Source organism: Dasypus novemcinctus, chromosome 16 (assembly GCF_030445035.2).
Source record: "Dasypus novemcinctus isolate mDasNov1 chromosome 16, mDasNov1.1.hap2, whole genome shotgun sequence".
NCBI lineage: Eukaryota > Metazoa > Chordata > Mammalia > Cingulata > Dasypodidae > Dasypus > Dasypus novemcinctus.
Window position 1 is genome coordinate 36,913,439 of NC_080688.1, and position 24,495 is coordinate 36,937,933.

At 43.6% G+C, this 24,495-nt stretch overlaps 1 protein-coding gene across 7 annotated transcripts in view; it reads left to right on the forward strand.

Annotated features, from left to right (window-relative positions):
- The window catches only part of GREB1L (GREB1 like retinoic acid receptor coactivator), a 293,082-nt gene extending 269,160 nt beyond the window's left edge, over positions 1-23,922 (forward strand). For 3 of the 7 annotated variants that reach the window (XM_071208498.1, XM_058277520.2, XM_058277516.2), the window contains exons 21-34: positions 2,507-2,622; positions 3,305-3,549; positions 5,887-6,458; positions 6,664-6,766; positions 8,143-8,298; positions 8,569-8,708; positions 10,822-10,983; positions 11,096-11,303; positions 14,430-14,595; positions 15,227-15,454; positions 16,591-16,732; positions 17,736-17,936; positions 19,757-19,895; positions 21,296-23,922. In XM_071208498.1, coding sequence (XP_071064599.1) covers positions 2,507-2,622; positions 3,305-3,549; positions 5,887-6,458; positions 6,664-6,766; positions 8,143-8,298; positions 8,569-8,708; positions 10,822-10,983; positions 11,096-11,303; positions 14,430-14,595; positions 15,227-15,454; positions 16,591-16,732; positions 17,736-17,936; positions 19,757-19,895; positions 21,296-21,459 — 2,742 coding nt within the window. In that variant the 3' untranslated portion in view covers positions 21,460-23,922. Of the gene's footprint in view, positions 1-2,506; positions 2,623-3,304; positions 3,550-5,886; positions 6,459-6,663; positions 6,767-8,142; positions 8,299-8,568; positions 8,709-10,821; positions 10,984-11,095; positions 13,525-14,429; positions 14,596-15,226; positions 15,455-16,590; positions 16,733-16,801; positions 17,937-19,756; positions 19,896-21,295 lie in introns of those variants that run through there. The other 4 variants (XM_058277519.2, XR_011645953.1, XM_058277521.2 and 1 more) reach the window with 4 other exon arrangements.
- The last annotated feature ends 573 nt before the right edge of the window (positions 23,923-24,495 follow it).

Sequence of the window (24,495 nt, forward strand, 5' to 3'; positions counted from 1 at the left end):
GTATGCGGAGAGCTGGCAGTCAACCCTTGAGCCATATCGGCTCCCCTGAATCAGTTTTTTCGTCTGTTTGCTTGTTTTTGGATTTTTTTGTTTGTTTTTAGGAGGCACTAAGGGACTGAACCTGGGACCTCCCATGTGGGAAGCAGGCGCTCAGCCACTTGAGCCACATCCGCTCCCCAAGATCTGAGGTTCTTACCCTGACTTTCAGCACATGAGAATCCCAGCAGGGCTTTTAAAGGGTGACGGATCTGTGCAGCCAGGGTGGAAGACTTCTGTTCTTGGGGCACGCCAAAAGGGATCACCAGAGTTCCCCAGGGTCTCAAGGATTTACTTCTCATAGCAGTTTGATCTCATCTAATTTGTACGTGTAGCTGCCAGGCATCAGCGATATTCTCAGAACCACTGAGTCACAGCCATCCATCCTTTCTATACTCCGTCTTTGTATGGGAGTGAAAATATGAGATCCAGGGGATGTTCACATCCTAAGCAAGGTGGCCACCTTACCAGATAGTCTCTGATTTACTCTATTTCTAAGTTACCAAACTCCTTTACTCCCTAATTATCCTAATACCTATTATGGTTATAAGTGATGACAAACACTTTGGAAGGATACAAGGTTATCTAAATAACTTCTACCAGAAGGCATGTGAAGCTTTCATTAGATTTCCCTGGTCTTGAGCCCCATATTATCCTTGAATATATCCTTGTGTTGTCTTAAACTTCAGTAAAATCATCCCAAGGACATGGTTGATTCACAGAAGAATTGCAGCTATCATTCGTCAAAGTAGCAATGTGATGGAAAAGCATTTCATCGTGGGCTTGGCCAGCTCTGATTGGTCAAGAACAAAAATGAGACTTGTTTAATAATCTCTTGAAAATAAATCTCATATAGTAAAACATAATTCATTTTATTTCATCATTATAAACTGGTCACTTTATTCTTGGTGAAACTGTGACCTCCTGGTTTCTGGGAGATGAAATACTTTTGGGGAGAATTCAAGTGTCAGGGATATCATGAACCCAGTGAGAAGTCCATAAGTAAAGTGATTCCTGTTCTCAGAATTGCTTGCCAGGTGATGCTGCGGTTCCCTTTGGCATGAATTTTTATAGAGAACCCTTCTTCTGAGACATTAAGTTTCTAAGATAGGGAAATTCCGTCATGCTCGTAAACAGCTATGTAGATCCACTGATTATCCCTCGGTATGCAAAAACTTGATAAATGGGCAGAAACGAAGAGCATAGGAATGCTTAGGTTCTTCCAGTTTTATAAATTATACAAATTTTAATTGAAGTAATTGTGAGCATGTTTATTTCTAAAGACTGGTTTTTCTTCACTGAGCCTCTCCTAGATATCAACAAGTCATTAATCGAGCCCCATTATGTTGTCTCTGGTCTGGTCGATTTATTTTTATCCCATTTTGTGTTTAGCAAAGGGAGTACTAGTCTCTTTTAGATAAAATTGCATGGAGTACTTATACCTCATTTCTTAGTCTTTGTTCCCTAAAGCATTACCAGGAGTGTCATTCATTTCTTATTATAACTCCTGCTAAAAGCTGAGACAACATAATTAGATGCTACACATTTTATAGAAAATAGTAGAAACTTCTTATCTGCTTGAGAGAATCTGCTTTCTGCTTTAAAATAAACAGAAAAATCTATAAGATTTTTTCACTTTTGAAAATTTTTCAAGTTGGTTAGATTTTTTTCTTTTCATATTCATGTTTTCCAAGATTAGTATTAGATTTATTAAAGATATACATATGTGTATATATGTATGTGTGTATGTATATAAATATAAATAAGAGATATATGAGAAACTGATGCTTAAAAGGTTCTTTGTGAAACCATGAGCCAATTGTATGACTCTTTTAAGAGGGAGTCTATTTTTCCTTGGCCCAGATTTGGTTTTATTATTTAGCCTTCTTAAGAGAGACTCTTTGGAAGCCCTAAGACAACAATTACTTGAGTCAGTTATTTTTAAAGTCAATAGAGGGGAAAACAGGAAAAATAACCAGCAGAGGTAACTAAATTTCATGATTTTCTTGATGAAAATGCCTGTTTTGATGGAGTTTTGTGATTCTTTTCTGAGTCATTTACAACTGAAATTGTCTCTTTCAAGCAGTCCCACGTGTTTGTCCATTTTGTGAAGAAAGTATTATATATTTAGCCTCAAGTCAGGTAGTGCTGCCAGGATTTCTATAAGGTTTGCATCTTGGGAGGGGATGGGGAAGGCATAATTCCCATTGTATATTTCTTTGGCCCCATATGCTAATAATGCATGATGTGTACCACAATCTCCTGTTTTATCCTACTGAGTTAAAACTAGAGGCCATATTCTTTGAGAAGTGCATTGTTCTTTCTTTTTAGTAGCAATTACATAGACACACAAACATCTTAGTGGAAGTCATTTGATAACAGCTATGTCTAAAATCTGTACCTAGAAACTTTTGAAAAGATGAAAATAAATACGGGGTTTTAATTGCATCATACGGGCCTCTTTCTACAGACTTGGAGAGGAAATGAGCAAGAAGAATGGATCCCTCGGACTTACCAAGATTTAGATGGTCTGCCTTGTATTGTTATATTAACTGGAAAAGATCCTCTTGGAGAAACCTTTCCCAGGTATTAATGGAATAATTAGTTTCTCACTTTTCATTAGTTGCCCAGCTGAACTGATGGTTAAAACATGGCTGATGCTTCACCATTTCGTTCATGTGGCAGGCGATAAGAGAATTATTTTATGCAATGATATAAGAAATATAGCCTTCTTTGATTCTTCTCTTTTGACTTTCCAAAGATTACCCGGCCCTTTTGGGAACGGCAGGTGTCCACATTTGAGAAATGTCTGTGCATCGAAGTGGGGCAGCCCAGGAAGCAGAGAGGGAACCAGCATTTTTTTCTGACGCAGTGCTTGGTCTCGGTTAACCTGCTGCTCGGCGATCTAGGGCAATAGTTTGGAAGGCGACAGCCACAGCAGCAGCGCCCACAGACAGCTTTTGTGTGCCAGGCCTTGTCCTGAAGGCCTCACATGTATCATGCCGTTCTTGCTCCACCGTAACCGGATGACACAGGCGCTGCTCAGCGCGCTGTTTTAGGCTTGAAGAAAGTAAAGCACAGAGAGGTTATGTGATTAGCCCCGGGTCGTTAAGCTAGAAGTGGCGGAAGGAAGGTGGAAATCAGCGAGGCCCTGGTAATGAGTCCCTTGATTTTAACTGCTCCGTGTTGAACTCAGATATCCAGGCTTCCTTAAACACTGTGTGCACAGCCAGACGGACTCCCCAAAAGCCCAATTCCTTTTGCACAGGTCTCTGAAGTACTGTGACCTCCGGTTAATTGACTCGAGCTATTTAACTCGCACGGCCTTGGAGCAGGAGGTAGGTCTGGCCTGCTGCTACGTCTCCAAAGAGGTCATCCGGGGGCCCACGACTGCCCTGGACCTCAGCGGGAAGGAGCCCGAGCGAGCCAGCGCCGGGGAGAACGACACGGACGAGCTGCTGATTGACCTGGAGAGGCCTCAGAGCAACAGCAGCGCTGTGACCGGAACCTCGGGTCAGTACTCTCTCCTCTTTCAAGGGTGGAGGGGGCAGGAGGGAGGAGGTGGGTAAGAGTGAAGAAGGCAGAGGCATTTAGTGAGACCCTCCGAGGCCTGCAGAGTTGCCTTCGGTGACAGGCATCCCCTCCAGACCCCCGATTCCCGGGAGACATACTTGGGAAACAGCTGTTAACCTTTCATGAGGAGCTTGGGAGCAACCTAAACATTGTACATAAATTTTATCCACCCAGCCTGCACCATTTTCCCTAATCTTTCCTACCTTCAGTCATCTCCTGATTATTATGGATCGGATATGCACAAAGACCCTGTTTTGTTTGCTTCCAGGTCCTGAAGCTGTAAATTTGTGCTAACGGGCTTAGGACTGGCACAAAATGTTTGTTTGAATGAATGACTTTTCTAAGAGGGGCCCTGTGAGTGTGAGGATCTGCACCAGGCCTGCTAGCCCTCTCTCGTGGTGTTTCTCTGCGCCGTATGTCGGTGTCCAGCAAATGCAGCACTACTTCAATAGGTTTCTGATCAAGTGTAGAACACTTGGAGATTGTAGCAAAGTATGGAGAAGAGGTTAAAAATGAACCATAATCCCACTGCCAGAGGTGACCGTTCAAGGACATGTCCTTGCTTCCTTCCTTTCTTGGGGCATCAGCACCGCGATCATATCACTGTGACAAGCACACACATGCACACAAGCACACACACACGATTTTGTGTCCCAAAGCAGAGCTGGGCTTTCTGTTCACTGCTGGCGGCTGTCGAAGGTTCCCTGTGGGAGCTGAAGAGGAGGTATTTGGGGCTCCTCTAGTGGCCCTCAGCCTGGGAAGCGACCTCCTGGGACGTCCAGCTGCTCACCCGCAGTCAGCGACGACGGCTGCCTCGTGTAGTACAAGCCCACCCCTACAGGCTCCCCAACTTTTTTTGTCTGAGACCAGTTCCGAATAAAGCCAAGAGGTTTGGAGGATGGTAAAGGGTAACAGAAGGGAGAGAAAGATACACGCCAGAGCCACTGAATGCCAGCATCAGTGTCCTCAGAAAGCGACCCCTAGAGCTGCCCTGCGAGGCTCGCGTACGCGCAGCCTTGGTCTGATTAACTCACGCAAAGGTAATGGGTTGCTCTCTGCTGTTGAGAGTTTCCTTCCCTTTGAGGAAACTCACCAGTAAGCAGAGCCCACAAATCTGCACGTGTGAACCCCCAGGTGCTCTGAAGTTCAGGGATGGGAACACACACAGGTCAAATGAGCAAGTAGTGTTTTTTTTTTTACCTGCTCCTCTGGTTTCTTTTTTCTTTTTTTTTTTTTTTTGAGTTACTGGGGGCCAGGAATTGAAACTGGGACCTTGTATGTGGTTTCCCTGAGTTGGTTTTCTCATTTGTTTTGTTTGCCGTTTTTTTTTGGGGGGGCGGGGGGGTAGAGGGAGGCACTGGGAGCCAAACCTAGGACCTCCCTTGTGGGAGGCAGGCGCTCAACTGCTTGAGCCGAATCCTCTCCCCTGGTTTGGTTTTAATAACATGCAGTTAACAGCTATTCATTCGGGATCACCCAAAGTTGGGATTTGACCTGCATGCCTAGGAGGCATCCATCTGAGCTCAGAGGAAAGCTTCAGTACTGAAGGTCATTGCCTGGTTTTGCCTGGAACCAAAAAGTAGCGGATGTATTAGGGAGAAAGCCATATTTGAAGTCCCCTTACCAAATGGGCAGGGATACGCTGGGGGCAAGGGGCAGCTCGTGGAGACTAGGTGGGGCCTTCTGCCCCTTCACACTGGAGGGCCCCCGCACCCAGCTTCGGGCTTCGTGGGAATGTCACGGCCAGGAGCGTGGGGCCTTCTGCCTCAGGAAGGAAGCGGGTGCCGTTGGAGCAGGGCCTGGATCAGGAGCCTGCAGTGGGGAGGGCCCTGGGATGAATCAAATGGCGTGTCCAAATGAGGCAGCGGAGGAGAGTTTCGTGAAGGGGCTGGTGACAGAGATGGGGGCACCACCTGGGAAAGGCGCAGGGGCCAGTGCAGCGCCAGGGTCGAGTTCGCCCAGGGAGCCCTGACCACCCGGAGAAGCAAGCGGAGGGCGCAGCTCCTGGGCCAGCGAGACACGGGCCGCGGCTGGGGAGGGGACGGCAGCCCCCCCCGAGGGCCCCGGGGGGCTCCCACCCCCACCTCCGGCGGGCTGGCATCTCCATCGGCCAAGCCCACCCAGAAGCCAGGGTGAGGACGCAGGTAGAGAGGCACGGCGAGTAGAGGGGAGGGGAAGACCCCCCGCGCGGGGCCCTCGTGGCCTGCCCGGAGGTGCCGGGAGCCGCGAGGCGCACGACCGAGCGCGGTGACGCGCCGGGTTCTCGTCCTTCCGCAGGCTCCTTCCTGGAGAACGGGGCGAGCTCTTCCAGCACGGCCGACAGGTCGCAGAAGCCGTCCTCGACCCCCAGCTTCCAGAGCCCGGCCCCCAGCGTGGGGCTGGACGAAGGGGTCCCCGCCGGCCCCCCGGCCGCCGGAGAGACTCCCAAACAGGAGGGCGATGCCCCGGGGCCGCCGGTGGCGAGCAGCAGCGCCTCCAAGCCCTCGTCGTCCTCGTCGGGGGCGCAGACCCTGCCGTGGCGCGCGCAGCCCGGCCGGGGCGGCAGAGGCCCCCCTGCGGCGCTGCCCCCCGTCGTCATCCTCTCCAAGGCGGCCTACGGCCTGCTGGGCTCCCAGAAGAGCGGGAAGCCGCCGCCCTCCTCGGCGCTGCTGCCGCACGCGGACGTGGCCTGGGTGAGCCCCCTGCGGCCGCCGCTGCACAAGGACATGAGCAGCGAGGAGCTGTCCCTCTACTACCGCCAGTGGACGGCCGCGCGCCAGCACCACGCCGACTGCGCCCACCAGCTCGACCCCGCCGCCGGCGCCCGCGGCGTCCACCCCCGGCGCCTGCTGCTGACCGGGCCCCCCCAGGTAGGGACGGCCCCGGCCGGGCTTCCCCAGGCAGCGACCCCGGGGGTGCCTGGGGGTGGCGTCGGGGTGATGGCAAGCCCTGGGGGCCCCGTTCAGACCTCTCAGCAGCAGGGGACACTGGAGCCAAGGTGCGAAATCTCTCTTCTCTTTTCCTTCCTTCTCTTTCCTGCCTCTCCCCCTCCCCGATGAAACGCGTGTCCACCAGGTGGGAAAGACGGGCTCCTACCTGCAGTTCCTTAGGATCCTTTTCCGCATGCTCATCCGGCTCCTGGAGGTGGACGTGTACGATGAGGAAGAGATCAACACCGGTGAGCTCAGAGCCTGGGCGGTGGGCGCTGGCGGAGGGGCCGGAGGCGGAGACCCTGAACTCGTCAGTCCTGGGAGTTTCCCTTGCCTTCTGGGATTCCATTGCAATGCCTAGTTTGCATTATTTTGAGAATTAAAGGTAACATGCCCAGCCAATTGTTCTAAATAAACTGGGCATAAACCACTGTGTGCTATAAACTGGCTCAAGTTTACCTGAGGTCAGGGATGGAGGATTCCGCTTCTTTTGGGAAAGAGGCGTTTTATAAAGGCTTGTTGGATTGATTACCTGGATGGTTAAGCCATTTTGGTCACCCACAGCCAGTGGCAGCAGAACCCAGCCTTCGCTGGGAGCAGCGCTGGGAGCCGGCTTTACTTCTCCCTCCTTTTAGTGTAGATTAATGCAGTGGTGTTCTTAAGAAGCAGAGGAAACTTTTTAAAAATGAGAATAAACTTGGGATTTTCAATGAAATGTAAACTTCAGCTCAGGGATATAAAAAAGGTTATTTATGTTAAAAAGATAGTGGCTGTACTCGGAGCTTTTGGGGAAGCTTTTTCTTCTTTCCTCCCTTTGAAAGTTGTCCTAAGCTACTCTTTGATCTCATACATTTTATTATAATAATGATAAATATCATCTATTGGGACACCCACCATGCGCCTGCCAGACACAGTCTTAGCACTTTAAATGTATCATTTCTAAACCTTACAACCATCAGGGACTCTTAAGGGGTTAAGTCTAGGGCCTAAAAGCTTTAGATGCTAAGAGGCAGAGCCAGGATTGAAGGCTGTGATTCTTAGCCTTGGCTTCCAGCTGGAACCACCTGAGGCACTTCTTTTGGATGCTGCGGATGCCTGGGTCCGGCCTCGGGGATTGTGGCTCCACTGCTCCGGGCTGTGTGCTCCAGGCTGTGTGCTCCGGGCAGCGGGCGTCTTACAAGCTTCCCAGGTGATTCCAAGGTGCAGCAGATCCCGGGAATCTTACTAAATGCATCCATACAATCTCTTAGGCTGTCAGTGTCTTAGAATCCCACAATTAACACTCGAAGGCAGAATTTAGGTGATCCAGAGTTAAGCAAGCTTTTAAGGAAAGTGGCGGTGAGAGAGACTCAGCTGATCTCACAGACGAGGGCCTCTGTGAGCTGGGCTGTAGAGACTGAGCTGGATGCTAGTGGGGCCAGCTTCTCCCCGCGGGTCCCAGGGGGCGAGGGCCTGCATCCCTCTACCCTCATTTGGAGCTTTTTTTTTTTTTTTTTTTTTTTCAGAAATGCCTTTATCTCCCCACTCTGGGCTTTATATTTCGTAATAATCCCTTTTTCTCGCGCTCTGAGGGGAGGAGAAGGAGGTCAGTCTGACTGGCCTTACCCTCTCCTTCCCGTCCTAGACCACGGAGAAAGCAGTGAAGTGCGGCAGTCAGAGGGAGAGCCCTGGCCGGACGTCGAGAGTTTCAGCAAGATGCCTTTTGACGTCAGTGTGCACGATCCCAAGTTCAGTGTCATGAGCCTGGTGTACACTGAGAAGCTGGCAGGGGTCAAGCAAGGTCAGTGCAAGCAGAGCCGGGCTTTCTTCCTCTGAAGGTCGAGGGGAACCAGAATGAGGGCAGGAGGCCTGGGACAGTTCAATTGACCTTTGAGCACAGCTTCAGTAGTTCCTCTCTTTCTCTCTTCTATACATATTTATCATCTTTTCATTTTCATACTTGCCATTCAGGGCATAAATGATATAATCCTTTCCAGGGAACCACCCCTTCCAGGAGTGGGGGCTTTTCTTCCCAGGTGTAGCATGGGACTTTCCCCCCCTTTATTCCTAGAAGCAATAAAGGAGTCCAAAGTTGAGGAGCCAAAGAAACGAGAAACCGTGTCCATGATGCTGACCAAATACGCGGCCTACAACACCTTCCACCACTGTGAGCAGTGCCACCAGTACATGGACTTCACCTCTGCCTCCCAGGTGCAGCCCCTCTTCCACCCCTGCCCCGGACCTCTGTTACCCAAGAGGCATTTCTGCATTTATGGGGTGGGGGGGAGTAGAGAGGTAAAAAATAAGGCTCCTAGTTTCAGACCTTAGAGAAGGAATAGCTCTTACTTATGAGATAGACCCATTCATTAGTGACCAAAATGCATAAAGCTATGATTAAACGAGCTTTGGGTTTGTTAGAATGGGGATGGGGAGTGAAAGAGGGCAGGGCATTGGCTCAGTTTTAGCGTCTTAAGTTACTTCATCAAAATGGTTACACATGCCAAGTTTAGGAAAGAAAGTGGAGAGCGGATGTAGCTCAAGTGGTTGAGTGCCTGCTTCCTATGGATGAGGTCTGGGTTCCTTCCTTGGTGCCTCCTAAAAACAATACAAACAAAATGAAAAAGCCAACTCAGTTGGGGGCGGGTGTAGCTCGGTGGTTGAGCACCTGCTTCCCACATACAAGGTCCTGGGTTTAATACCTGGTACCTCCTTAAAAAAAAGTAGCTGAGTTGTTTTAGCTTGATCCTGAAATAACTGGGTTCTAAGGTATACTTAGTGAAAAGGTCTTTTCCCCATTTTGGTTTTTTGACTAAAATGCTACAATTATCTGACAAATCAATGGGGTATTTCTTTTATGATTCTAATAAGTCTGTTGATTTGCACTAGTCATAGTCTTACTCCAGCTCGGGAAAGGTTTGCCCAGTCTTCACATTGCCGATGTTTGTTGCTTTACGCAATGAGAATGGAGAGAGGAACATGGAATGGGAGCCAACACTCCATGGTATTTGGCTTCTTTTTGACCGGCACATCATTAAATACAAAGAATGAGAAAGGCAGCGAATGATAGCTTCCAGCACCTACTGGGGACATAAGTTCCACATTGCCTTTTCCCAATTTATCTTCTTGATTTTGTTGGTTCTGAACTCCTAGAAACAATTTTTCCTTCTTACAGGCCAGGCTGATTTGACGTCCCCCAAACCCGCTGCTTCTTTGAGAATTAGGTCTCTTCCCTTCCTGTCTACATCTCATCCTGAAATACAAATGGGTATTAGAAGGGGTCTAGTGAAAAACTGGATTCAATCATTCTACCTTAATCCAAGTTCATTTTATGTCTGATTTATTTTCTTGGTCTTACTGAAAACTTTTGGTGGGCTAATTTGAAATCAGCTCAGAATGCTCTGTAAATAAATATAAGATCCAGACCCCCTAATCAATAAATCATAGATTTGCAGAAAATATTTTCCTTTAAAAACCCTCCATTTATAGTTAGTTTCTATGTGATTACATACTAAGTAGCAAATCCCCATACTGGTGAATCAAAATGAACTAAAATTTAAGAGAATGACAGTATTATTCTTCTACGAAAGTAATATGTAAGTTAAAACCATCAGTAGACTAACCTGGATGTGAGTTGGCTTAATGCAAGGAGAGCACTGTCTGTACTGTAAAGCATGTAGAGCCCTATTAAACAGTTATTCACTGAGATGGGTAACAGAGTGTGTGAAGTACCCAGCAACTTTTAAAACAGCTTAGATTTATATTTGGCTTAGATGAGTCAAATGGTCTGTCTCTGAAACTAGAGTTCTGAGTAAACAGCTACTCAAACTCTTAAGCTTCCAGTGCAGCCAGGAAAGATGGGGCCAACAAATCCCATTGTATTTAGATGTCAATTCAGATATTGTATTTAGAAAATTGATGTTCGGTTCATGTGACCTGACCCAGATATATAGCTGAAGTGTTTTCCCCTATACTTCTTTGGGGCTTTGGGAAATGTTTACATAACAGGACGTACCATAAGTATATGTGACTTTTGCATAAGATTGAACAGTCTGTGTTAACATTAGGAATGCAAAGCCTGAGCCAGACAGCCACATACCTCTGCTGTGCAGGGGGCAGGATGGTTGGCTCTCACATCAGGAGAAGCTCCTGAGAGATGTGGTGTTTGTTTCCCAGCCGGAGGTGATGTACTCACGGCTCTTAAGGTCTGGTGGCACTTAAAAGTTCATGTTAGTTTGCCTCTCTTAGTAAGAACCTAAAGGAGTGGCCTGGAAGTTTGGGAAACCCGTGAGTTCACATTCCCTTTCTTTCTTCTTTGCAAATGTAGATGTCTGACTCAACCCTGCATGCATTCACATTCTCTTCCTCTATGCTGGGAGAAGAAGTTCAGCTCTATTTCATCATTCCCAAATCCAAAGAGAGTCATTTTGTCTTCAGCAAGCAGGGCAAACACCTGGAAAGCATGCGGCTGCCTCTGGTTTCAGACAAGGTGGGTGTTGGTAACTGGACACAGGACTGACAGGCATCAGATACTGGACCAGGTTCTACGAGCTTCTTCTATCTCAGGATTTTAATTTCCCTTTTTTTTTTTTTCCTTTCAGCAGAATTTGAATGCAGTTAAGAGCCCTATTTTCACTCCTTCCAGTGGTCGCCATGAGCATGGACTGCTAAACCTTTTCCACGCCATGGAGGGCATCAGCCACCTTCACCTTCTGGTGGTCAAAGAATATGAGATGCCACTGTACCGCAAGTACTGGCCCAACCACATCATGTTGGTGCTTCCCGGCATGTTCAATAATGCAGGCGTGGGTAAGGGGCTCTCCTGGGATGGGAAGAAGGGCTGAGAAGATAACCTGAGCTCCATCCTTCTGGCTTGAAACTTTCCAAGGTTCCTCTGCATCTGGAAAGTGTCCTGCCCTCCTGAACAAAGGACTTTTTTTTTTAAAGACTTATTTTATTAATTTTCCCCCCTTCCCCTCCTCCCACCCTGCTGTCTTTGCTGTCTTTATTCTCATATTCTCTCCTCTAGGATTCACTGGGATTCAATCCTGGAGACCTCTGATAGGGAGAGAGGTTCCCTGTCAATTGTGCCACCTCAGTTCCTGGTTTCTGCTGCTCTTCGCCTTTACTCTCCCTGTCTCTCTCTTGTTGCATCATCATCTTGCTGCTTGACTCACTTAGGTGGGGCACTGGCTCACCACACAGTCACTTGCGCAGGCACTGGCTTGCCACGCAGGCGCACATTCTCTTCTTCTTTTTCACCAGGAGGCCCCAGTGATCGAACCCAGGTCTTTCCATATGGTCGACAGAAGCTCTATCACTTGAACCACATCCACTTCCCCATGAACAAAGGACTTTTGACTTCTCTTCGAATCTGAGTTTTCTTCCCCCCTCCTAATGTGTAGTTTTGCAGTTTTTCTCTTCTGAGGGCCCATAGCTAAAGACGTTACTGGTTGAGGTACTGAGTACGCTGGGAAGGGCTCCCCTATGGCAGTCATCTTAAAGGTGCTTGTGAGAAGTCCTTCCTGCTTTTCCCCACAGGGCTTAAGAGCAATGCACTGACTTCTCAAATGAGAGTGTGATAGAGCTGTGGGGGAGGTGATCTAGATTCTAGAATTACTTATCTAACTTAAGGCAAGACACCTCTAACTGAATCCACTTCTTGCATTGTAGTTCTTCCCATCAGCTCTGTGCATCTAGCTCAGTGCAGAAAATCAAAAGGGTTGAGGATCAAAAACTGCTCATTTACACTTCAGAGGGAATAAGATTCAGCTTTGAGCTGGAGAGAACAGCAGATGAGACCTGAGTCGTTTTTCTGAATCTCCACTCTCCTATCCAGAGTCCCTTACTTTCCATTCTTCTCTATTTTCCTCATTTTCCCCTCTCTTGGATTATCTCTTTCTTTCCTTATATTAGTCAACCAAAGGGGTGCTGATGCAAAATACCAGAAATCTGTTGGCTCTTCTAAAGGATATTTAATATTTGGGGTAGAAGCTTACAGTTACCAGGCCATAAATCGTAAGTTACTTCCCTCACCAAAGTCTGTTGCCACGTGTTGGAGCAAGATGGCTGCCGACGTCTGCAAGGGTTCAGGCTTCGTCTTCCTCTGAAGGCTCTGTGGTCCCAGCTTCTTCCAATATCAGCTGTGGACTGGGATACATCTTATCTCTCTCCTGGGACTCATTTCTCTCCTGGCTCAACTGCTCTGTTTTCTCCACAAGGTCAGCTGTAGACTATGAGGCCCTCTTGGCTTTGCCTCTTTCCCCGGGGCTCAGTTCTCTCCGAGCTCAGCTGCTCTGCTCCCTCCACAAGGCCAGCTGTGAACTATCAGGCGAATGGCTTGTGTTTTCCCAGGGCCTCTGCCATGTCTAAGGAGCCATCTCTATTCCTCCGTGTTCTTTTCCTGTGTTTACTTCCTGGGGTTCCAGCATCCAAAAACTCTAACTAACTCCTGTGCCTTGTCATCTTCTCTGAGTCTTGGTGGGTAGAGGCTGAACGTCCTACTGACATGACCCAATCAAAGCCTTAATCATTATTTAATCAAGTAACAGTGAATCTCTGAATCCAGTACATCTAATATGCCCAGACCAGTTCATGAACATAATCCAATATCTATTTTTGAAATTCATAAACTATCAAACTGCTACACTCCCTTTTGTCTCTTCCTTTTTTGTTCTCCTTTCCCATTCCTTTCCTGTTCTTAAATCTTAAATAGCCTTAATGGTATTAAAATATTTTTAAAAAACTAGTTTTAATGCATTTGATTTTCCATGTTTATCACTTTAAAAAATCAAGTGAATTCTCTGTATATTTCTGGTCCTTCATTCTCTCCACAAACTTTCTAACCCCAAACTAAAGTCATTTTCTGTATGAATATGATCCTCAAATTACTGTCTTCTCTATCTTTTGGGAGAAAAATCTCAGATCTGATTGAATTTGTTTGGTGTCAATTTCGCCATTTTTTGTAATAACTTACTTAAAGAACACGCAATACATATGCAAATAAAATAAAGGCAAACTATTAAACACATGTTTTTGGAAGGTAGATTTTCCTAAATCCCATTATTACCCTTGATCTAGCTGAACTCTTTTCCTGGTTCCTCCATGGACTTTAATAGCATTTTTAGCCTCTTCATTATCAACTACATTTTGTTTCATTTTAGGGCAGCCCACTCATAAAATTTGCCTAATTTCTGGTGATCATTTTAATACTCGTTAGCACTTAGTGCATATATACTGTGTGTCAGGCACGGTTCTGTGAGACGAGGATCACTATCTCCTTACAGACAGGGAGGCGGCAGCGCAGGGAAGTTCACTTGCTCAGGTTCACACAGCCGTAAGTGATGGGATCAGCATTCAAACCCCAGCAGCATGGCTCCTGTCTATTCACTTACCCACTGTGCCAAAAAGCAAATAAAAAGAAATGCTGCTAGTTTCCCAAATCTTCAGAGAAGACACTATTGCAAATTCCCTTAAGCCAAAAGCAGAGAAAGCATCACCAGAAATGGCACATTCTCATCTAACCCCATCTACTCCCTTCTACAGTACCTGTGCGTGGTTGCCCCAAGACCAGAGAGCCTCTTGTCATGGCTTTAAGGAACTGGTCACTGATATACCATCCCTACCCATGGCATCCTTTGTCCCATCACAGAAACTGGGTTCTTCTAGGACTTCTCACAGTGTTATTTATGAACTGTGTGCGTGAAAAACGTATTTGGTTTTGAGCCCTTCACAAGATCTGTTCAGATGAATCTGGTGTTGGGCTCCAGGAATTGACATCTTCCTCAGGAATTTTTATGTACACTGAAATTTAGAATCCCTGTTCTGGACCCGTTGACTTGGAATAGGCTTGCCTGTAAAGAGACTCAGGGCTGTGTGCGGGGCCAGCGCCAAGCCTGGGTAACACATGTGCAGCGTGGTTACATTGCCTTTCAGGTGCTGCCAGGTTCCTCATTAAGGAGCTGTCCTATCACAACCTAGAACTGGAGCGGAACCGCCTCGAGGAGCTGGGAGTTAAACGCCAGTGTGTCTGGCCTTACATCGTTGTGATGGATGATTCATGTGTCCTGTGGAACATTCACAATATTCAAGAGCAGACCAGGTTAGTGATGTTTCCAGAGCAATTCTGGGGGAGTATGACACAATGTTTTAGACAAGATACTTTTCTTGGCTGCAGTTACACAAGAAAGGAAGAGAGGTACAGCTTTCCAGAGGAATGCAGTCTTCCAGGGAACTCATCACCAGAACATTTTCTGGTGCCTTAGGAATTTAGATAATCAGTATGCCATTAATTCCCTGGACTATTTTTGTCTCACAACTTTCGTTAGCTATAAGTCTGATGAGACACAATCTATCTTCTACTATGGATTTGAAGCCAGTTAAGTTTTCAAATATTCCTGTATTATATTCCTAGAACCAGGAAGTATAGTTTTGTGCTTCTATTCTCTGGCTACCTTCTTTGCTAACTCCCTGTTCGTTATTCACTTTGAAACATGGACTGGATTTCTTTCTCAGCCTTAAAATGATAAATCCCATCCCTAAAAGGCATTTCCTTAAGCTGGCAGTGGCAAATAGGAGTGGAAACTGGGCTTGATATCTTTCTTCATTCCAGGCCCATACAAAGTAAATCAACTAAATACATTTTTTACAGATATTAATACTGTTTACTGAAGGCAGTAGTGTTGGCCCTTTAGTCATATTTATTGACATCATATATAAACTTTGTTTCATAGCCAGCCTATGGAAGCAGAAGTGCCCAGTAAAAATGTGTCATTGAAGAGTGTCTTGCAGCATATTGAAGCCACACCAAAAATTGTCCACTATGCAATACTGGGCATACAGAAGTGGAGCAGCAAGATGAATTCTCAGAGTCCAAAGTCTCCATTCTCGAGGTGCCACGTGCATGACTTCATTCTCCTCAACATAGACTTAACCCAGAATGTGCAGTATGACTTCAACAGGTAAGCCACACTTAACAGATGCAGGTAACCCTGAAATTTACTGATTTGATAATGGTATTGAATTCTTAGCCTTTGAGTGTACTGATTATCAAAAACAAAAAGGAATGGTTTCTACTCATTAATGTCAAATTGACAACCTTCCTTTTCAAGACAGAATCTGTGGAGGGAGGTGCGTTTACTCTTTTTGAATGTGAAACAGCCTTGGCACTGTCCCCTCTGTTTTTGCCCATTTCTAGTCTCTGTAATGTTTTTTTATTCTTTTGTCTGTCCTTAAGATGAGAAACTTTATGGGCAAAGAGATAAGGGATCACAGGCCCCGAAGTGCTCCTCCATCACTCTTCAAACTCACCTAAGCCCTACGAATAGCTGTTACAAAGTGAAAAGCTTGGAAATCATACTGTAGTCCTCTCATTATTCAACAAAAACATAGGCACAAAAGTTATTGAATCAACACAAATCATGTGGATACATAAACATTGAAGACTAAACCCTTATCCATCCTCAGAACTTAGAAGGCAAATTAATGTCCCCAAATGTAAGTAGACCTAGAGATCTGGACCCTAAAGGGGAAAGCCAACCGATGCAAAAGAGCAGGGCTGGCCCTGGCCTTATTTCCTGAATAAACTATGTTCACATTCCTAGAAAATCTGAGAGGGCCAAGAAAGAATTTCAGGAATAAAGTCCCTCTTATACCAAGCCTCAGCTCTGTGGCTATTGGAATTGCTGCAGTTCTCACTTCTATGTTTTTAATTAGGCAGGTGCCTCATCCTGTTTTGTAGCTAGGATTTTAAAACTGGCAGCACCTCCCCATTACTGTCTTGCAAGAGGATTTAGATGGCATAGTCTTATTACAGTTCAGGCATGCCTAGAAACCCAATGGAATTTAGAATATCGGGGACAAAAATCACCTCACTACCTCCTTTCCTTCAAGGAACTAATGCCCAAACCAGAGGCTCCACACGTCAGTGTTAAGAAGGCCAGTTCCATGAGGGCAAGGTTGAAGACAAGATATGTTTAACTGAAAAAATTACTTTTTAGGCTGTCTCCTAATGGCTGCAACACATATTTCACAATACATAATTATCATGGTTGGAAAGTGACAGGTAAAGAAAACTATTGTTGTTGTTATTATTTAGGTATTTCTGTGAAGATGTTGACTTTAACCTGAGAACAAATAGTAGTGGCCTGCTCATCTGCCGCTTTAATAACTTCAGTCTCATGAAAAAACATATCCAGGTTGGAGGGCAAAGGGACTTTGTCATTAAACCAAAGATCATGGTAAGCTTTGCAAGCTTATTTCTACTGTTGAAAATAAGCACAATGATTTATTAATATCTTTGTTTTTAGGCACTGCCATTCCACTTGATTGGAGAATGAAGCAACACAAGGCAGTCAGTTCTTAATGTCAAATCTGCAAAGTCTCATTTCCTTCACTGAGGACTCATCTAGAGTCAAAACATAAGTTTTGACAATTCAACGAAATTGTTTCTTTAAAGATTAATGACTCCATCAAAGCTTTAGTTTCAAGATGGCAAACTTTACATTTTTAAATACACAAGAGAATATAACTCAAGATGCTTGTCTGGGAAGCAGATGTGGTTCAAGCTGTTGAGCTCCCACCTCCCACATGGGAGGTCCCACGTTCAGTTCCAGTGCCTCCTGGAAAAAAAACAAACAACAAGCAAAACAAACAAAAAAACCAACCCGGGGAAGCCGATGTGGCTCAGTGCTTAAACGCCAGCTTCCCACATACAAGGTCCCGGGTTCAATCCCCAGCACCTGAAAAAAAAAAAAAAGCTTGTCTGGGTCCTCTGCCAGATTGAAACAAATACAGATCAAATCCTATGAAGAACTGATTCCACTGGCCAGCCCTACTATGCTTTAAAAAGTTACTGGCTTCTAATCATTTATAACTGGTAGACTGCCCAGTGGAGCTTGGAAACCTCTTTGCCTTTTTTTTTCTTTTGGTAGGATAGGATGGGATTTAAGCCACACATACCCAGCAGCACTGTAAAAGTGTCCTCTTGGAACTCACAATTTATTTGTTAAATGCAGTGACTTTCACAGAAGCCTGTTTTTCCACTTTCTCCTGACCTTTCTGTGACTTACATTAAATTCTATTGTACCAAAGTGGGGAAAATCACATGACCAAAGAATGACACATTTGACACCATGTTAATGGCTATTATGGGGGATTGTTAGGACGAAATGCAGTGTGTCCCTGCCCATTTCATCCAATGTCTGACACCATTTTCAATGATAACCTCGGCTCTGATTTCAGGTGTCAGAGAGCTTTGCACCCATCTTGCCCCTTCAGTATGTCTGTGCTCCAGACAGTGAGCATACATTACTCGCAGCCCCTGCACAGTTTCTCCTGGAGAAGTTCCTTCAACACGCCTCATACAAACTCTTTCCCAAAGCCATCCAGAACTTCAAGAGTCCTGTGTTGGCCATTGACTGCTACCTGAACATTGGACCTGAGGTAAAGGGGAAAAGGGGGCCAGTACTGCTCTTAACAGCTTCGTTGTTTTCCATTTTAGCTCCTGTCTGAAAGCTTAAAATGCAAACAAAAAGGAGCCTGTGACATACTTAAGCAAAGGCTGATGCAAAATGTGATTATCAGTTGTTCCTCCCATACCGATTTTAATTCTCAAAAATGAGCGAATGAACATTCAGCCTAGCTCAGATGTCAGCCGAGAAGCTTACCCTGATGGCCTCTGGCAAAAGCAGTTGCTTACTCCTATGTGTCCTAACATTTATCAGACTATACTGCAATATCATGACAATGTTAGGCCACAAAACTGAGCTTTTAAGGAACACACAGTGTCTCACCCATTGTTTCAGGTACCTGGGAGGAGCCCAATGATGCTAAACTAATAAATGAGTACCACCTGATACCTTTATTGCTCCTATTTCTCAGATTCCCAAGTTTGGGCTTCTATTTCTCATTCTTTCTCCCTTCCTCTCCTCTCCTCCTCTCTCTCCCCCCAGTTCTTCACCAAATTTACAGCCTTTTGTTATTGTTTTTGGTGGGTTTTTTTTAATTGCCAGTTGTAACTTCAGTCTTCTGACCAGCGATGTTTTGGGACTTAAGGATTTCTACTCACTGATAATGAGTTTTGTTTTTAAAAATTCTATCCCATTCTATTCATTAAAGTAATACATTTTCCTTGCAAAATATTTTTAAAAATAATTTTTAAAAAGGTATAGAGAGAACCACATGGATTGGGAATATAACATTTTGGTGTGCTATATTTACTTCCAGGCTTTTCTTTGTATGTATCAACACAACACACATTTTTAACAATGAAATCCAACTGTATTTGATTTTAGCAGTGTAAACACTTTACATTTTCATTTTTATGATGTTTCAAATTCTACACTGTGGGTGGGGCTGTGACTTATATAATTTTAGAGGTAGAAGGAACCATAAAAACCCATAATGCCTCTTATAGTTTCTATGTAGGTTACATTTCTAACCCAGGTCTCCCAGTTTTACCCGAGAGCCCAGAACTCTAGCTTTTAGACACTCAGTCACACTATGACTACCACTAATAGTTAATACTTACCAAATGCTTACTAACTGGTTTATATTAATTCACAAAAACAGCCCTATGAAACATGCACTATTGTTCTCTCAACTTTATAGAAGAGGAACCTGTTGCGATATAGTGAAATTGCATAAATTGACCAGTGTCACATGACCACTAAATGGAGGAACCAGTATTTGAGCCCAAGCAGCCTGGCCCATGCATTTAACCATTCCACTGTTCCCTTTTAAATTTCCCAATAATTTTATTCACTTCCTTGTAATAAAGTTACCTTCTGTTCATGGAAGCCATATAGTTAAAAATTTAAATCCATGTACTGTTTTAAGCCTCTAACTAATTGAAAAATTAAAGTATATCTAAAGAAAAAGGTGACTAAAATATTTTTTGTTCTCATCAATAAGGTAATCTAAGCAGTTAATCTTTCCTAAATATGCCTTTCTGTGGAAGATAGCTTTTGTTTTTTTTATGATTCTTAGATGGAGGGGATTGTTTTGTTTCTTACTAATTTCTCTCATAACAATTCTTTATTATGAGAAGTGGAGAGAAGCTTTAAACAGGTTAAAACTTGGCATACTAAATAAGAGGGGTAATGACTGCATAGCCAATCCATTTAAGTTAACAGTAAAAAAATTTCATCTCCTTTAAGCTTAACCTGAAATAGACAAAAAAAGGGGGTACTGCCATTTGGCTAAAGTGCAGATGTTGTGCTGGCTTTTGAAATGAAAATCCTATTTCTGCTTGATGATTCCAGGTGGCTCTATGCTATGTTAGCTCCAGACCACATTCCAGCAATGTCCGTTGTGAAGGGGTGTTTTTCAGTGGACTCCTCTTGTACCTCTGTGACTCTTTCGTAGGTGCTGATCTTCTCAAGAAATTTAAGTTTCTGAAAGGTAAATCAACTTTAGAGTATTGCTTGTGAATACTATTGGTTCCCACTGGACAAAACACAGAAGTGAAAGATAAAAAAGGATCAAGTTATTGTTTTCTGACACTCTAAATGGGGATGAATAAGCCAGGATATTTGACCATATTAAAATATGCTGTGGCCACTACTAACTTTAGAAAGGAATGGTGCAATGCAAGAAGTAATGTTTCTTATATAATCTAGTTTTCATAAAAAGCAGATCAGTGACTCTACTTATACATAACTATAGACATTCTACAATATTTGAATATAAAACCATACTGCTTGGGCCCAGAATCAACTGCAACAGGTTTGTATAATTCCATCCCCTGACATAAACCCTTAGTTAAGATTCTGGTACAGAAGCTAAAGTTGTTTCAATAGGTATGCACCATAGAAAGAGGTAGATTTGTCTTAGAACAAACTGCAGAATTACTCAGAAAGACTAAGAAGATGGCTTTTGAGATCAGTGAAAAAAGATTCACAATTCTGTGTACAGTATGTTATTTTAATTTTTATGGAAACAGGAAAGTTGTGTGTTTACTTATATATATATAAAGTACCTCTGGAGCAGTGGTTCTCAAGGGGGGAGGGCAATTGTTTTGGTTGTTACACTCTGGGGGTGCTACTGGCATCTAGTAGGTAGAAGCCAGAGATGCTGTTAAGCCTCCTATAAGGCACAAGATAGCCTTCCACAACAAAGAATTATGTGGTCCAATAGTGCCAAAGTTGAGAAATCCGGCTTAGAGGGACACACAAGTAATGTTCTAACTCTGGTTTGCCACAAAAGAGGGGAGATGTTTCACTTTAATTTTTATTTTTTAATTTGTTGTAGTATTTATACAAAATAAATAATAAAATGAGCAATTCTGATAGCTTGTTTACCTGTAGACTGATTTCCAGATGTGTAGTCTTAGGGAATATAATCAGAGGTGGGGAAACGGACTTTGGCCCAGTGGTTAGGGCGTCCGTCTACCATATGGGAGGTCCCCGGTTCATACCCCGGGCCTCCTTGACCCGTGTGGAGCTGGCCATGCGCAGCGCTGATGCGCGCAAAGGAGTGCCGTGCCACGCAAGGGTGTCCCCGCGTGGGGGAGCCCCACGCGCAAGGAGTGCGCCCGTGAGGAAAGCCGCCCAGCGCGAAAAGACAGCGCAGCCTGCCCAGGAATGGCGCTGCCCACACTTCCCTTGCAGCTGACGACAACAGAAGCGGACAAAGAAACAAGACGCAGCAAATAGACACCAAGAACAGACAACCAGGGGAGGGGGGGAAATTAAATAAATAAATCTTTAAAAAAAAAAAAATCAGAGGTGGTAAGATTCTTTATAATTTCAGTCCTTGAGCCTAGGATACATTTCTGCCCCCCCTTTTTTTTTCTTTTGTAGGTGCTACTCTGTGTGTCATCTGCCAAGATAGAAGCTCCTTACGCCAAACTATTGTCCGCTTAGAGTTAGAAGATGAGTGGCAGTTCCGCCTCCGGGATGAGTTTCAAACTGCTAACAGCAGTGAAGACAAGCCTCTCTACTTTCTTACTGGACGCCATGTATGAGCTTTTAAAGAGTCCAAAAATAGCAAAGGGATGCCCAGATGGGGTGGGAAAGAAACACAGTTATTTAGGATGCTTTTTATTCTTTCAAGTACAATCACTGTGGAGCAAGTGCAACGTATTTGTCTATTCTCCAAAGAACTCCCCAAATCCACCCTGGTCTTTGGGGGCATCACTCTTCTTTAGTTCCAATGGCAGGACCTTGAATTCAGGTTAACTCCACCCTAGGCAGTTATGCAATGACTTAGGACATGGCCTGCCCACAGGATCCTAAGGAGAACGAAGATGGAGTTTGCATTGTTTCTTTGCATTTACTATGTTGGGGGAAAACTGACTTTCAGCATTAGTTAGCCTGAATGTGTTACATGAGACTCACACCATTGGTGTGGAACTGAAGATTAACGTTTGAGGCCTGAATCCTCAGTTTCTCTTCAGATCTGTACTTTGGTACAGTATTACTCAGGGGTCTGAAAATGATAGAATGTAGAGATATTTGTATTTAAAAAAAGTAGATTTGTCTGTCTCTGTGCAGTGTTAGTTTAAGATTTATAATCTTATATGTATTGAAACTTTTGGCAAAATTTCCACAGGAGTTAAAAGTTTACTATTTAAACTGAACAAACAAATCAGTAAATGCAGAGCAGGCATTGTGTGTGTTTATGCAGCTTCTCCTAGTTTAATTCCTTTGCTTTTCCTATTCAAATCTTTACAAATATGTCATCTTTAAGCACACCATGACTATGAGAATTCAGAACCATGATTAATCTTCTTGTGCAAGGAGAACCTACAGCTGAGTCAATTAAGAGCTTTTGGCAAATACCCCATACCCACTCTGGTTGGAGTTAAGTAGCTGGCACCAACAAAGCTAAATGTTGGGTTGATGTTTTATGTGGAGTGGACCCAGTTTGTTTCCTTTGAGGGACCCAAGCAAAGCTTACTTTAAAATACACTGATTATTAGCTGCTTTACACCGAAGACCAACACAGAAATAGCTGAAATGGGAACCAGGAAATAGGGCCACAGAAAGAATAGAGAACTGTTTTTATTTAATCTACTAATGATTCTTTTCTGATGAGTAAGGAAGATTCCATTAAAAGTCTTTCTGACTCATTAAAATTAGTAGGTGTTTTCCAGTGTCAACAATAGGAAGCATAATTTTCTACAGATTCCTCACCATATAATCAAAAAAAGAATTTTTAAAACTGTCCTAGAACAAACTACGTCTACTGGAAATTTATTTTAAATTATTCTAGTTCCCACTATTAAACAGTCTTTTGGGATGTTTTCTCATTAGCCCACAGGTATCACTTATCCCCACTTAAAATGGCCATTTTTACTTGAATCTATGACTTGTTCATAACCTTAAACTACTGAGAAGGGCCTACTAAGCCTGCATTTACTTAGAACAAATAGTGTTAACTAGCTTTATTATCTTGTGATAACAAGGAGTTTACAGCTAATGAAAAGATGGAATGTATTAGTCTGAAAATGGCTTACAGATCTGTTGGTTTTAATATAGCTAATTATGGTGATTTAAATGTATTTTGAAATGAACAATTCCTTTTAACCCCATTTTTAATTGTCCTTAAAAGAGGACCTTCTTTATGTATGTTTTTAAATACTCCTTAATTTTAGTACAGCAGAATTTTTGGCAGAGGTACTTTTTGAAGGAGGCTGGTTTAGATATGAATGTTTTTCAGTTGTTCCTGTTTTGTTGGAAGGGCCTAAGGTGGACCATATCAAGTAACCCACTGTTTGTGCAATATTCCAGTAACTTTTACTATATAGGGCAAATGAAATACTTGACCCAATTCTAAAACAGTTTTACCTGAGGCAGATCTGGCTTTGACTTCATAGCCTAAAGAACATTTTTAAAAGTAGTTACTTTAGATGCTATTACTCTATATTAGTTAGGGCTGCACTCTGAAAATTCAAATGATTATGACCTCTTAAGTACTACTTAACTCTTTGGAAGAGAAATGCCAGAAAAAAGCCAAAATCAGACCATCATCCCAATGATAGAGAAATTCAAATTGACCTGCCTGTTCTTTTCAAAGCCTATCTTACTAAAGTTTGAATTGTTTAATATCACCTTAGCAGTATAATTCTTTAAAGAATGTTAGGTCTTTCTCCTTTAAAGATAAAAATTGCACAAGCACAGAACACCATGATTTGTTAATATATATTTTGGTGTATTCAGCTTTAAGCCTTGCCATCCCTTAGAGCATTGATATGGTATGAATGTATTATATTGACCAGCATAATTTACCTACAGACCTGTTGAATCTTGGCGTGTATGACAGTTCACACAGGTTAATACTGAATGTAAACTAAAAATTACAAGAATTGTATTCAAAAAATTTTGGCTGTAATTTAAGCAACTGCTTTTTGTGATTTTTAGAAATGGGGGCACCTGTGTTACTTTATTACTGTAAAGTTTTCTTAACCAAAATCTGGTGAATTTCACAAGTCAGTCTACCTCACATTTTGTTTATGATTTTAAATTGTCTTAAGTTGTGTCTACAGTATTGGTGAATGTATTAAAATTCCCCTCTCACCAAAAAAAAAAAGAAAAAAAAATTCAATTTATTTAAAAATGGAATGAGCTCCCTGACTCTGGAAAAGTCTAAGAAAACTGGATGACATCAAGGGTCCATCAACTTTAAGAGTCAACTATTCTGGTATACCAGTCCAAGAAAGTCCTAAATAAATATTTGTTGAATGAAAATCCATAGCTTATAAAAGGAGACACAAATACACACATAAAATATATACAGGCCATGCCCATTTGCAGATTCAGAGATGATTAAAGAAATGTTAGAAATATTCATAGTACATCCCCAATACAATTCTTTATTTTATAGATGGCAATTATACTCACGCTTTGGTGCCCTTTGTCAGAAACAGAACATTGGGTTGCTAGCATTGTGTGATATTTTTAACCTCCAATTTATTTCTAAACTCTGCCTAATTTTACCAACTTTTGTGTAGAAATAACTTTGTCCCAGAAAAATGCCTTTCAGGTATGTAAAAAGAGGT